Below are 16,022 nucleotides of genomic sequence, written 5' to 3' on the forward strand. Positions count from 1 at the left end.
AATTTTGTCCTTTACCTCTCTAGTAAGTATAGCTGTTGTACAACCACCCTTGTGCAATTAGTCAAGTTTGATCTCATAGTGGGGTTGCCATCCTGCCATCCATTCCTTTCATGCTCTGAAGACTGGGTAGTAGTCAGGAAAAATGCTAAATCTGGGTTTTGGCATCTACCGTATCTGACCTACTTTTGTTCTGACCCTGTTTACATACCTGGCTTAGAGGATGTCATATTTGCCTGGAAATAATATAATCATCTTAACATTTTTGGTATATTTGTTGTATTCTCATTTCCTGTTCTTGTATTTGGAGTGATTTTGGATGGGGTTGACACAGTCAGGCTTTCATTCTGGTTACATGGTTAAAATTATATCCAAATTCCTTGTGATTCAAATCCTACCTCCACTATTTTTAAACTGCACAACTTTTGCCAACTAACTGCTCTGAGTCTCAGGTCCTTCATCTGGAAATATAATCATAATAATAGAACCTACATTATATAGGTTGAATTGTTATAATCAAATGAATTACACATACTGAATTTACATATGTGTGTCTTTGTGTATATCAATATACACATATATATGTGTGCCTCTATATGTATATGTGTGTACATATACACATACATATCTTAGAAAATTAGCACAATGTAAGTATTCTATAAATATTGACAATCATTATTGTTATTATCTTCTCAACACAACTGAAAATGCTGCTCCAGCCTGTCAAAATATATCACACCTATTCAATGTTTTTCACCCAGCATGAAGACATGTCTACTTGGGTGACTTTTTGAAAAGATTTCTAATTCATAACAGATTAGTCAAAAAGTTAATGCAATGTGTAAATATATCCCATGAATTACACTGTTATTTGTCTCTCTGTGGTAGAAATAAGTTTCATTTATTTCCCACTGTATTTAGTTGTGATTAGATCATTACAGACTCTTTTTCTGTAATTTTTTTGTGATTCAATGGTTGAATTTTTTTTTATGAAAACAAGCTTTTCAGTTGACCAATGATTAGCTAATTTCTGATAGTATAAAAGGAAACAGATTGCCTCAAGGGGCTGTTTTCATTTCCTCATGGGCAGAAGAAGCAAAGCAGAAAAGAGAGGCAGACACGAGACAGTAAACCTTTGCCACCATGGGGAACTGGGCTGTGAATGAGGGACTCTCCATCTTTGTCATTGTAAGTACCCATGCAAGATACATTTTGAATTATCTGACATGTCTAGGTTCTTGGGAACTAAAATAGAGCAAAACTTTCTTGTTTGTTCATTTTATTTCTTTGATAATATTTATTGAAACTGATTTACTGTGTTAACATGCATTCATTTGTGAGCCAACTAAGTCCATTCTTCCGAACTGACTTTTGGAAAGAATGTAACTATGGGCTTTCACTTGGTTTATTTCTTGAATTTCAGGAGTACTAAATTATCCAGCATTTCACAAAAGGAGCAGAAGATATTTCATGCTAATGATCACTGAGTCTGAGTTGTTTACTAATGTTTACTCCAAGACAAATTTCTACTTTTTATGTGTTTATACCACTTTAAAAATGTGCAATTGAAATTTTATATGATTTTCCAAATAACCAGCACAACACTACTGCATGTGTAAGAAATTAACCTTTATTTTGGTAATTATACAAAAATGATTGACATTCTCATTTTTTTTGTTTTAAAGTACTTTCTTATCTCTGAGGTAAATTGAGTTTTTATAAGGTTTATAAAAATTCAAGGGAAAAGAATTGAAATTAGGTATCTAGACTCATATATAGTGTATATTAATAGATATTATATATGACTATATATAAATCAATTTAATTTATCTTTAGAAACAATTTTTGTAAGTAAAGATATAGCTAATTTTCAAATAGATGACTTGATTTCTTTAGTTTTTAACATAACAAAGATCAACAATAATTTTATGATGCTGCTCTCAGCAAAGCAATCATGGACAATTGGGAAGATAGAAATGTGACTTATAACTGGCCTTTCCAAATATCTAATGGGAGCATTATATAGATGTTAAAGAGAATTCATAAATTGAACTTTTGAAAGAATTTATCATGAAATAAATATTGAGTCTTCAAGTTTTCTAGATAGAGAGAAATTAGTGGAAGGATATATTTGAAACAGCACATATTTTGTCATTTTAAAAATATACCAAGCCAACATTCTAATGTATATAGAATTCTTCTGAGGACTTAGAGCTGTTAACTTGAGTTATCACCATTTTACGCACAGGTTGCTCCTACAGAAAACAAGTTCAAATTATACTTTTAGATTTTACCACAATTTTTCCCCAGGAAATGGCTTCCTCCTAAATTATACACTCACATACTTGGAAGTGAAGGCACAGCTTGAAAAGCAAAAGTAAGAATGACAAGGGTAAGAAATAGAGAAGTACCTTCTTTTGAAAGAGAGACTGTTCTCAAGTGTCTACAGACATTTAATAGCTTCAAAGCACAGTTAAGAAAAGATTAGTATGGAGCTGAAGGTAGAGGACTGGGCAGTGTCACCGATTGATGTAGTCAGTGCTTCAGATTAAATGAGCACTCACAATTTAGAAAGGTCTATTTTTAAAAAATCTCCTGCCCCTCACATCCTCATTCAAGCTCAGTAACACTCCTTCAAACGGTAAGCAAAAGTTCCCAAATAGAACTAAAGCAGCAATTTTTAACCTTTTTCATTTCATGGCCCACATAAGCTAATCACTGTAATTCTGCGGCATGCCCATAAATATATTATGCTTTTTTTTTGCCAATATGACAAAAAAGGTATAATTTTGATTCATTCACACTGGATGGCTATTGTATTGGCTGTTGTCTTTTTTTAAAGTTTTTTTTAAGTATATTATTTATTTATTTTTAGAGAAAGGGGAAGGGCAAGAGAGAGGGAGAGAAAAATCAGTGTGTGGTTGTCTTTCATGTGCCCCCTACTGGGGACCTGGCCCACAACTCAGGCAAGTGCCCTGACTGGGAATTGAACTGGAGACCTTTTGGTTGGCAGGCTGGTGCTCAATCCACTGAGCCACACCAGCCAGGGCTGTTGTCTTTTTATTTGATAATCTAAGTGAAAAGAGGTCAATGCCCCTGACTAAATAGTCAAGTATTGCATGTTTTAAAAATTCTTGAGCCACACCGGTTGAAAATCTCTGAATTAAAGGCTTGACATTTTAGCTGATGAGACTCCCACTAGCTATGGTTGGGTGGTGTGGTGGAGAGAGTTGATTGGCACCTGTGAGAGTAGAACATGGAGTCTTACTGGTATGGAGGACAACATAACAACATATTCCTTTTCCTTCTCTTTTTAGGAGATTTTTTAAAAATAGACCTTTCTAGATTGTGAGTGCTCATTTAATCTGAAGCACTGACTACATCAATCGGTGACACTGCCCAGTCCTCTACCTTCAGCTCCATACTAATCTTTTCTTAACTGTGCTTTGAAGCTATTAAATGTCTGTAGACACTTGAGAACAGTCTCTCTTTCAAAAGAAGGTACTTCTCTATTTCTTACCCTTGTCATGCTCCTGGTGGCAGGACTGGTATGGAGGACAACATAACAACATATTCCTTTTCCTTCTCTTTTTAAGAAGAGTCACATGCTATCATCTATATAACATTAAGAAAAAAGAGGAGGAGAAAGAAAGAAGGGGAGATAGACTAATAGTAACTTGGAATAGTGGCCAAGTAGTAAAACAATCCTGTGGAATGACACAGGATGTAAAGGTCAATTACAGAGTAGTGTCACTGCTCTAGGAAAGAGCTGGCTCTAAGATGGTTACACCCATCTTTGTAACCACCTGTTTCAAAGACTGGACTTGGGGAAGTCCTAAGCCTGGTCTGACACCAGTCTTGTGTGAAATATAGCTGTTGAAATGTGAAAACTTCATGCAACTCTTTCTGTTTCTGCAGCTGGTATGGCTGGGGTTGAACATCTTCCTCTTTGTCTGGTACTACCGGGTTTATAGTGAGCCAGACAAGTTCCGTTACACCCGAGATCTTCTTGGGGTAAGTATAAGTTCCACCTCATGCAATATTGACTGGCTCATATTTTAATCAAATATTCATGCTCATATTCCTTTTAGCATTTTCAGTAAATATTCTGACCAACCTAAATAGTGCCATCAGTCTCATTCTCTTCATTGCAACCCCCAGATGAGTCTTTAGGTCTTCTAGTGTGGGAAAGCAAAAGTATGGCAGGGGTTCCAGCAGTACCCCTTCCCTCCCAAAAAGCACTGGATAAGCATTTAGCTTAAAGGAGAAGTCTAATACTGGCTCTGGAATTAGAGGGTAGGTTGGAGGGTTGTATCCAGGTGTGATGCAGTTAGGACAAGTGAGACTTTTCACATTCTCTAAATCATCTGATTACTACCACTTTTGTGCAGTGAGAACCCTGCTCCTGGTGGCATGTTATGAAATGATTTTCAGGAAATAAGCCTCTTCCTATAGATGGAGCCTTTGAGGGATTTTCCCAAGAGTTATATTCATTGATTAGGCTAGCAGAGTGAAGGTCCCCGACTTCCCTTGAGTACGTTAGTCATTCTCAGTTTTGATGAACTCCCAGGTCTCTTTTTCATCACAGGTGAAAATAATTACAACTATAGCTACCCTCAGAGGATATTATTTGCTACATCATGCTGAAACCATGCATTCATTACTTAATAATAATACTAATTATAACTGTAGTATAAATTATATGTATAAAAAATTATATCATTATGTTATATTATTATGGTTGTTGTTAACCTATTCAGGTTCATGCTGAGAAGGATGATTTCCCATTGTATTTACTCTCCAAAATATGCAACTTCCTTAGGTATTTCAAGGAACAATTATAATACCAAAAGCATTATAGCATACCAACTTAGGTTTAAGTGCTAAGAAAACTTTCTTTGAAAACCCCAGCTTTTATACTGAACTGGGGTTAATGATATGCATGATTAAGTATTTAGGGGGAAGCAAACTGATGTCTGCAGTTTACTCTGAAGTGCATCAAAAGTAAGATATGTTGATGGATGGACAGAGTGATGGGTAGATTGATGGATAGATGGGTAGATATGGGATAAAGCAAGCATAGTAAAATGTAAAAGATGGAAGCGGGGAGATGGATAAATAATATTCAATATGAAATGATTTAAAATTCTCTTTATGTTTGAAAATTTTCATTAAAAATGTTGGGGTTGGGGGTAAAGCCTAGATTAAAACAGAACATCCCAGCAGGCCCCAAGGTATAAACCCTTGGCTCAGAAGGACCTTCCTTTCCAGACAACTTGATGTCTCTGGTGTGTGGGCCTTATGTTGAGAACCTTGGGGAACTGGGTGAAGAGTTCTGTGCTGACAGACATCACCCTCCTCCCTCTTCTGCCTCTTCTAGCGAGCCCTGGCATTGGCCAGGGCCCCTGCAGCCTGCCTGAATTTCAACTGCATGCTGATACTGTTGCCAGTATGTCGAAATCTGCTCTCCTTCCTCAGGGGTTCCAGTGCGGTAAGAACAAACATTTTCAAAATTTGAGTTCCTCAAAGTTTGAAAGGCCATCAAGCTAATTGTCCTTTCTTAGAAAAAGAAAACAAATGATTTGTGAGGATTTCAGCATCTGTAGAATATTCATGAGCCAAGCCATGCTTGATTCTGTAGTTTGCATCTATATAACTTGTTGATCAGGCTCCCTGGGACAACCATTTAACCTGAAACAGACATTAGAAAAAGAACAACCAATCAATCTATACCTTAATAACAATAATAAAGCCCATGTGCATGCATACACACAGACATACAAAATGTAATATGTATATATGTATATAAACAGGGCTTTATGAAACTGACATGAAATTTGGAAATTAATCTTACAGTACTGTGTTTTTCAAAAATTTTAAGTCAGAGAAAATCTCTTTTGTGTATAACATCCCAAGCAAATGGAACCAATGGGCAATGAGTCACACTATAATGAAGGTGATTAAGAAGTGTTAGGCCCGAAGAATTGAGGAGTTCAGAGCTTTCCAATTGCCCAGGGCTCCTTTCACCCTCAATTCAACAATTTCTTGAGCTCTGGAATGTACTATGCTAGAAGGAAAAAATATTATGTAGAAAGTACTTTTGTAACCTGTAAAATAGTATACAAATTTCCTATTGATATTATCATACAAAGATGAGAAACATGGGATTTAGTATCTACACATGGTACTCAAATAAATGGGTTCCACAAAACATTACAAATAAGGAGCTACAGTGAATCAAAGGAAGGGAAGTTATGTCAGGTGGGCAGAGGATGAATAAAGGCTTCTTGGAGAAGGTGGCATAAGATATGGATATATAAGGATAAAATAATTCTCCAGGAAATGTAAATGAGAAAGACATTCTACCTGGAGAACATGGCATGGGCAAAAGCACAGGAAATTGTGATTTTTAAAAGTCCTGAATATTCTTAAAAGTCCTGAATAAGCATGACTTCTGGCTCCCCTTTGGACATTTTTTCTGCCATTCCTAACCACACCAGAATAGCTCTTCTAAAGTTAGGGATTGATACCTTGGTGGGACCTCTTCCACTAGCTCATTAGGGTCTAGTAGCCTCTCCTTTCTCTCTTAATAAAATGTATGTTTTAAATATTAACTAGCTTTAAAAAAAGACCTATTAAGTAGAGATAATTTCTAGGAGAGAGCAGCAAGCAATCTATTTTGATTGGAAAGTAGGTAGTGTAAAAGACAGATACCTAAGATAAGGCTAAGTGGAAGCTGGAGCTTTGCTGGTAAGCTAGGACCTTGAAAGTATAGCTGAGAAGGTAATACCTAATTTGGCAATTATAGAATATTTTGGGAAAAGAAAGAAGTGGCCTAAACTGTCAGTAACAAGGAGAAGTTGCTTTGAAATCTACCTCACTTTTCCTAGTCATACTAAATTCACGTTGATCCTAAGGGGAATTTTTTTTCAAGAACAATGCAACACTTGATTTACTAATATAGAATTAGCAGAGTACAAGTAACAGTAGACATTGGTTACAAAGATTTCCAAATAATCTTTTCAACTCAAGAAACCACAGAGGTAAACTTTCATGTGCTTAAAAGTTTTATTAATGAGCCACTTGCAAAGTACAATATCTGATATACCATAGGTACCCAGTGAACATTTGCTAAATGAAGTTCATGCTCTGTAGCATTTTGTTTTTAAAGAGACATGATCCATTTTTATTCCTCCCACTTCCCTATTCAGATACTGTGTATTTAGAGGAAGTAAGCCCTGAGAAATAGGCAGTGTTTCCACCAGGATGGCCCATTAGGAAATCCTCATTACCCCACAGGCCCAAATTGCACCGCCATTGAGCTGCTGTACCCCATGAGTAGTGCCTACTGTAATGGCTGATTTTAGGCTTCCTATGGCCCAGGAGAGAAAATCCTCATGAAAGTCTCTAAAGACAGGGATGAAATGAGGCTTCTCTTCAAATTGCAGTGAAGCTTAGCTCTGAAACCAGAAAGACCTGTATGTAAAAGAATATATATATATTTTTTAAAAACTAGCAGCAAGCAACATTCTTTTACAGATGGGGCGTATCCCTCCTTCTGGGTTTTCCAGCCTAAAATCTAAATTTTCCAAATGAAACTGAGTTTTCTGATAGGGATTAAAGTGAGCGAGCATGTTGTGACTAATGTTGGAAATCGTAATAGTTGTCACTCATTGAGTCTTCATGAACCTTACCTCATGAAATCTGCATATCATGCCAGTGAGGTGAAGATGAAATTAAATGGGAGTATTGTGATCCAAACAAAGGTCATTGTGGCCCCAGAGCCTATTCACTTTCCTACATGCCACCTAAACTCAAAACTGTTCTATTGTGCTATTATGGTCTTGGAAAGTTCATCATATATATGGATGTTTGAGAATGCTGAATAACCTATGCTAAAAAGGACAAGGACATTGTAACTTCAAGGGTTCATTAGTAGGACACTATGCAAACTAAACAGCCACAGAACTTCTGTTCAGTTTCTAACGGTTTCAATCATTTAGACTTTGCTTCATAATCCTTCTGGTTTCCTGGAGAAAGAAAGATAAAAGGTTGGCCAGCCTCAGGAAAAACAGGGGTAAAGACTCAGCCTGCTTTGTTGAGAAAAATGGGAAAGGATAGGATTTAGCCTACAGAAATCCCCAGAGTTTCAAAATAATTTGTCAGGATGTAGAAAAGAAAACAGTGTGGCAAGTGTAGCTATGTGGATGAATATATCTCTGTAGGTTTAGAATAATCATCTTAAATTCTAAGATAGTGAAAATGTAATTCATTTAAATAAATAATTATTAAAGAATTTTAAAAAGTACATTATATATTGCTATGCAGACAGGAAGTTTACCTTCTAGCTGAGGAGTCAAGCCATATTAAATGAGAAGTTAAGTAATGATGCAATAAAATCAAATATTTATTAAACACTTCTCAATGAATCCATGAAACAGACCTAAGAGGAAAGAACTATGATAAGTATATAGGTAAGGAAACTGAAAACTGAGTAAATTGTTCAACATCTCACGCCTAGGTGGTAGGGTCAGGATGCAACACAGGTATATCTCACGGCAACAGTTGTTTTCTGAAGTGTAATTCAGTGCTGCTTTCTGACCCTACTTTTTCATTCTCTTGTTCATAGCACTTCAATTATGTTCCAACCTCCAATAAGGACTATATTAATTATCTATTACTGTGTAATAAATTTCCATAAATTCAATGGCTTAAAACAACCCCAATTTTTTAGCTCACAGTTCTGCAGGTCAGACATTCAGCATCAGTAGTTGGGTATCTAGGTGTTAAGTGGGCCGAATTCTCATATGAAAACTCTGGGTAAAAATGTTCTTCCAGGCTCACTCTTGTTACCAAAACTCAGTTCCTTGCAGTTATAGGACTGAGGTCCTTGTCTACTTGCTGATGGTCATCCAGGGGCTGCTCTTGGATCCTAGATTCCCTGCATTCCTTGTCATGTGGCCCTGTAACTGCAGATCCAGTTCAAACTGGTCCTATCCTGTTTCTAACAAGACCTGGAACCAAAGTTTACACTACTTATGAGTAACACTTGTGAACACCACTTATAAGTAGCACTTCAGAATCCTTACCTGCTCCCCTCTCCCAACCCCACCATGGAAACAAAGGACCAAGACTTGACAGGAACCTGAGTACAGAAGTGAAGGGTCCATCATCTAAGAAGATCTGGTGCTGAAACTCCTTAAAATTCCACCCTGAACCCTGGGGAGGTTCAAATCTGGGGAGCCAGATTTGAGCCTTGCCTCCTGTCTCCTTGCCAGTTGACTTGAAAATAAAAGCCTTTTCTCAAAAGCCAATGCCATAGTATTAACTTCTTTGCACATTAAGTAATGAGTCCTTGCTTGGTAATAGTCCCCTCCATCTTCAAGTCATCAACAGTGCATCAAGCCCCTCTCAAGCCTCTAATCTCTGACTTCTTCCAACTCTATAGACCCAGATTTGAAGGGCTTTTGTGATTGAGACAGGCCCACCCAGATAATCTCTCATAATGCCAATTGATGACTTCATCTCTGCGAAGTCCCTTTTGCCCTGTAAAGCAAGAAAATCACAAAAGTGACATCCCATCATATTCATAGGTCAGGTACCACTCACACTGAAGGAGAAAAGATTATATAATGCTATTGGGTATCATCTGAGACTTCTAATGACCACAAGAACGCTAAGAAACAATTGGGAAATAGGAAAAAATATTTCATTTGAATTGTAGAGAATATAAAGTAGTAAAACACAGCAAGAACTTGAAATAAATACAAAAGACAATGAGGCTATTTAAGAAAACAAGGATAGTCAACTTTTTTTTTTTACCAACAGGTATGTAAAATAAGTGATTTCAAACAGGAAACCCTTGTTTTGAGAGCCTTAGTCACTGCTGAACTCCATGGATGGTCACTTCATTGTAGCAGGTGCCATCGGTGCCCACCCATATTCCCTCCTCACTGACAGTTCCAGTACATTGGCAACTGCCTTCTGGAAGCCCCAGACATTCTTTGCCTGAAGATCTTCTTTCAGCCATCCCCTGGGACAAGCCTACATTGCCAGGGTGCTGATACCCTGAGTACAGCCCTCAGCCAGTGATGGAAGTTGGTAGATGAGTATCAAGCTTCCTAGCCCCTCAGGAAAAATGAAACAGAATACAAAACTCTGGGGCATGTTCTACATGGTTTCTGATCAGAGAGTGCACTGATATATGATATGATAGTGATAGTTGATATAACACACCCTTTATATGTTTCCTTCCTTTCCTAGCCTTACTTTCCCTAACCTTGTTTTGTGTGATCACCTTCCAGATAGAGTACTTACACATAAAACCTTGGTTTTGGTTTTTCAGACAGGTAGAATAATAATGCCTATGTTTTTACATTTGGTTTGGTGGAAAAGGCATGAACCTTAAAGATAAATAGACTTGGATCCAAGGAATATAAGAGTTAGGTTTAGTTTTGTTATCTGTAAAATGAGGACAATAATATTTAGCTTATTGTATTAAATGAATTAATGATTATGGGTAACCTGCCTGGGTCACAGAAGGCTAATTCTTGTTTCCTTTCTCTGAAATCCTCAATGTCTTACTTGCTAGTATTTCTATAGTTCTAGGAATCTGCTGTCCTGTTCTAAGCAGCCTGCCCTCCCTAGATATAGTTAACTGAGAGATAGTGGAATAAGCACAGTTTTTCATACAGTTATATCTTTTCTATAAAATCAGAACATGTTATTAAAAATAAGTAAGCCAAATATTAAACACACCTATACTTAAATTGAATACATTTATAACTAAGTATTTATAAAACCTAAGGTTTTTTTTTGGGGGGGGTCTTGGGGGGTGGCTGGCACTTCACTCAGCTCTCCTTAAAAGTTCTCTGAATCTCTATGGCAGTACATCTAGTCTCAGGCACAAAGCAGCCAGAGGGAGCATTTGACCAGTTTTCAGGAGGGTAAAGCTCTGATTAAACTATAAACCAGGTTCTGAGTCCAGGTTCAAACCCACATCTTCTTAACATATGTTGTGAAGACAGTTACACTAATATATTGAACAAAATACTATTTTTAATGTCAAAGTAATCATATAAGTTATGAAGTATTAGACTATTGATATCTATGGCATCAGACAGTCTGAGTTTAAACACCAGCACTGCCATTTATTAACTATGTAACCTAAGGCAAGATAACCTCTCTATACCTTTGTTTTCTCACCTGTTATATAGTGATAATCATGGTACCTCCCTAATAGGAATGGTGTAAGAATGAAATGAGTCAATGCATGTAAAACAATTAAAGCAGCATTTTGCATAACCTCTTTGTAAATATTACCTATTGTTTTTTGTGCTGTTATTACTTGGTTAATGATGTACATTGTGATGTTGTCTCCATCAAGATACGCAAATAGACTATTTTGTTCTCCTCCCGTAGTGTACGTCCTATAAGGGTGTTGTTCTAAAACTATTCACTTGTAGAACTGTTCACTTGTCTGTGTCCCCATTAGACTGTCAGGTCTTTGAGGGCAGGCCAGTACTTTGTTAATTTCTATAGCCTCTGTTTATAATAAATTAATCTGAACTAGAAACTATGTGGTTAGATGTTTTCTATCCAAATTCATATATTATACAATTAATCAATGGATTTCTGGAGAGACTTTTTAGGTCACTAGTACGGGGACATAAAATATACTGGTTAATCCAGCTATCCCATTTCTTGGCCCTTTAACATTGGGAAGATGACTGCATTAATCTGAGCCTCAGTTTTCTCATCTGTCAAATGGGTAGAGTGGCATAGTTTTTTAGGATGGTTGTAAGAATTAATTAAGGTGCTATGTACCTAATGACTGGAACAGAGAAAACCTTATTAACAATTACTGTTTCATTATTTTTTTCTTAATCCAAAGTGTTGCTCAACAAGAATTCGAAGACAACTGGACAGGAACCTCACCTTTCATAAAATGGTGGCATGGATGATTGCACTTCACACTGGTAGGTTTATTAAGATATTTGAGACTGCAAAGAAAAATTGGAACCAGAGAGTTCCCTCTATTCTTAGATACTTTTAAAAATAAGAGGTCAACTTTCATAAGCATATTAAGTGGTGATTAGATATGTTGTATTTTTAATGAGTTCTGTATACTACCCCTCTTTCCACCATCCCAATATTAGGATTTATTCCTTCGGGTATTAATACTTTTTTATCTTGGGCTCTTCTGATAAAATCCTAGTGTCTTCAACTCTTTTCACTCTTTTTATTATCAAAAATGTTTGTCAGTCCACATATGAGAGATTTTATTCATGCATTAAAAAAATTCTTCTTTGAACATGTAGAGTTCTGACTTTCTTGTAGTAACCTTAGAGGGAACACAGCTTATAACAACCCCTTAAAATAGAGTTTGTCAGCTAAACACTTTATTTATTATTATTGTTTATATATATACACACACACACACATAAAATAGGTATATGTGTGTTTAAATGTAATATATATACATATATAGTGTTATTATTACAACTATTAAGGTGGTGGTTTGGCACAAGAGGGGTTATATCTGGCATGGCAACTATAGTTAATAAAACTATATTTCATACTGTATTTGAAAGTTGCTAAGAGAGTAGCTCTTTAAAGTTCCTATAACTAGAAAATAATTCTGTAATAATGTGTGGTGATGGATCCTTTTGCAATATACACAACTATCAAATCATTATGTTATAAACCTGAAACTTATGTAAGTCAATTATACCCTAATTAAACACTGCAGGAAAAAAAAACAGAAAGGAAGGGATATATGTGGAACCCTTATCAGATCTCCACTAGGTCACTTAATATTTATTGCACACATACACAGTAATGAAAAAAAGTGATTTTTACTCTGCCTTTAAGGTGTTTGTGCCTGAGTAAAACAGGCTTAGATTGCAGATGTTCAACTGGGATCATGCAGGCTTTCTGAAATGTGGAAAATAAAATGTTTCAAAGGTGAAATGTATCATAAAATCTTGTTAGGAAGCAACATAGTATAATGGTTAACAACACAGATTTGTGGGCCAAACTGCTTGGATTTGATTCTTAACCCTTTTACTTATTAGCTTGATGACCTTGGACAAAATTTTAAAGCAATCTGTCTCAACTTCCTCATCTGTAAGATAACATGATAGTATTATCCAAATCATTTACTCATAAGGATTAAGTAATTATAAAGCACTTAAAGCACTGCTTGGCACGTAGTAAATCCTGCTTGTTAAGTAAAGAATGTATTATTTTTTAAAAAAAGATTCACTTTTATGGCCATTGGTTAGTATCAGTTCAATATAACATTGTCATCTCTCTCTGTAGCTATGTCAGACAGGTGAACAGAACAACCAAAGGCATACGTTACATGAGAGTCTTTCTGTTTGAACATAAATATATCAGGGGAAGAGAGACAATGAGAGGGCATCTCAATATCCTCAGAAACCAAAGTTATTTTGTAGAATCTTAAAACTTGGTTAGGTCTTTAGGATCATTTAGTTCAATACGTTCATTTTGCAAATTAGGATACCAAGGCCAGAGAGGTTAAGTGATTTGCCTACACTCACACAACTAGAGAATAGCTTACCCACTAGAATTGCTTGCCTCTCTGGTACTGGAGATCTAGTTTTTGTTTATCAGTGTCCTGGCCCATTCCTGTGTTTCTGTGTAACCTATCATGGAGTCTGGTGCTATAGGCAAACTCAGCTTACAATAAAATTGTTCATACCTTCATCCTCTTTGTTTTTCTTTTCTGCCCTCTTTAGCAATTCACACCATTGCACATCTATTTAATGTGGAGTGGTGTGTGAATGCCCGGGTCAACAATTCTGATCCTTACTCAATAGCACTGTCTGACATTGGAGATAAGCCTAATGAAACTTACCTCAATTTTGCTCGTGAGAGAATCCCGGTAAGCCTCTTGTTCCCTGATTCTTATGTTCCCTAGGCCATTGAAACTGAGGACTAGATTTTACTGAGTTAAGAACTTTGCTTGGCCAGAACAACAGAAATTGACTATCAGAGAAACAAGTCTGTAGGTTCTAAAAAAGTGGGTACAGAGAAAGTATCTCCCACATTCCTGAACCCATGTGTGGAAGGTCATTAGATATTTTTCAGTTCCTTAAGTTTACCTGTAAGAATGCATATGAGTGGAGCCTGGAGTAACTCAAGCTCACCCATGGTAAGGCCCAACAGAAAGCCAGGAATACATACAAACAAAGTTGGAGTTATACAAAGTCAAACAAAGTTGGAGTTATTACTTACTGCAGCAAAGGAGACCACACACCATGAGGATGTCTGGGGGATCTCAGAACGATGTTAAGAAAGGCTTGTTATAGGACCTGGAATTGTGTTAAATGATCTGGGAGGAGCTTAAGGAAGCAAGAATTTGCTCTGGATCCAGGCATAGTCAGAAGTTGGGTATACTTCTAAGATTGTGTATCTAAATTTCTTTCCAGAAGACACAGGGGATAGAATGGGACTAAATTTTTAATAGGTAAAGAAGTAGCAGTCACCCATGGCCTTTTCCAAATCAAAGGGAGAAAGATCTTGAGCCCCCTTTAGGCCATCTTATTGTAGAATGATTTCCTGTATTTGATATTCCCTTAGAACTATTTCAGTATATTAATTTATATTATTTATGGCATCTCAACCACATAAGACATTTTGAAATTGAGAAATATCTATTCAAAGTCTGTATCCCTCTGTGAGGGCTATTTAGGATTATGTAAAGAAGGAATGAAAATACCTATTTCCCTATACTCTGGACACTTTATATATAGCTAGTCCTAAATTTTAAAGCCTACCAAAATGTGTCATTATGTATTTGTATTTTATAGAATCCTGCAGGAGGCCTGTATGTGGCTGTGACTCGGTTGGCAGGCATTACTGGAATTGTCATCACACTATGCCTCATATTAATTATCACCTCTTCCACCAAAACCATCCGGAGGTCTTACTTTGAAGTGTTTTGGTACACACACCATCTTTTTGTGATCTTCTTCATTGGTCTCGCCATCCATGGAGCTGAGTGAGTGTTTAAACTTCAGGGCCAAGTACTTTATGTCACACCTTCAGTTTCTAGGTGTGATGGTGCTCTGTTAGAGGCACAGTGACTTCCTTGACTGTGTGTGGTCAGCTGGTTTTCTGAGGGAATATGAGGGGACAACAGAGGTCATTGTGATAGAAACCACTCAGCAGCAATTTAGTTTCTTACACCCAATTAATAGCTATTCATAAAGCTGCTATTTGTAGCAAATTTGAAAATACATCAAAGTTTGAGTATCTTTGCAAGTATGTAAAATATGTTGAGAGTGCTTATATGGTCTTGGATGTATGCAATGATGTTTCCTGTGGCTTAATCACAAATATATTGGACAAAATCCCAAACAAAAAGAGTTAATGATTAATCAGTTGAAAGGATTTTCTGTAGTTCAATGAGTTTTGATTCAAGCTAATCATTTATTGATTGCCTACTGTGTATAAGAACTGATATCAGGCACTGTGGGGAACCCTAGAAGGAAAAATACATGGTTATTTCCTTCAAGCATTCTCATATAATAAAGGTAAGAGCTAACCTCTAGTGGGTGCCTGCTATAGACATGAAATGTTTCTTTTAATCCCCAAGAGGTAAAGATGCTTTTACTATCCCCATTTCCTGGGGAAATTGTAGACATTGAACCAGACTAAAAATAGGTAAAATATGTAGTGCAAGCCACCCAGTTTGTAAGTGGCATAGCTAGGATTGGAGCTCATTAAGTACTTTGGAAACACAGTGCCTGAACATGTGGTTGGAAGAGTTTGCCTTATTGGGAATCCCGTTTAATACCAGGTTTCCTTTATCTACTGTTTCACCCTAGTTGATTCCCACTTGCACACAAAAGTAGGTTTGGGGAAGTCCACTGATGTAAATAGGGCTCCAGAAAACTAAGGGTAAAGGAAGTAGATGCTTAAGTTTCAATGACTTTATTCAAAGTCAAGTTGGCTTAGACAAGGCCAAGTGAGTGTGAAAAGAGGAAGGGTGGGGA

General features: G+C 36.7%; 1 protein-coding gene across 1 annotated transcript in view; it reads left to right on the top strand.

Annotated features, from left to right (window-relative positions):
• Positions 1–1,059: 1,059 nt before the first annotated feature.
• The window catches only part of LOC123832753 (cytochrome b-245 heavy chain), a 31,104-nt gene continuing 16,141 nt past the window's right edge, over positions 1,060–16,022 (top strand). The window contains exons 1-6 of the mRNA XM_045860532.1: positions 1,060–1,185; positions 3,916–4,011; positions 5,378–5,488; positions 11,891–11,975; positions 13,761–13,906; positions 14,835–15,025. Coding sequence (XP_045716488.1) covers positions 1,141–1,185; positions 3,916–4,011; positions 5,378–5,488; positions 11,891–11,975; positions 13,761–13,906; positions 14,835–15,025 — 674 coding nt within the window. The 5' untranslated portion in view covers positions 1,060–1,140. The remainder of the gene's footprint in view (positions 1,186–3,915; positions 4,012–5,377; positions 5,489–11,890; positions 11,976–13,760; positions 13,907–14,834; positions 15,026–16,022) is intronic.

The sequence above is a fragment of the Phyllostomus hastatus genome, unplaced genomic scaffold, assembly GCF_019186645.2.
Source record: "Phyllostomus hastatus isolate PE091 unplaced genomic scaffold, TTU_PhHast_1.1 phas_scaffold_200, whole genome shotgun sequence".
Taxonomy (NCBI): Eukaryota; Metazoa; Chordata; class Mammalia; order Chiroptera; family Phyllostomidae; genus Phyllostomus; species Phyllostomus hastatus.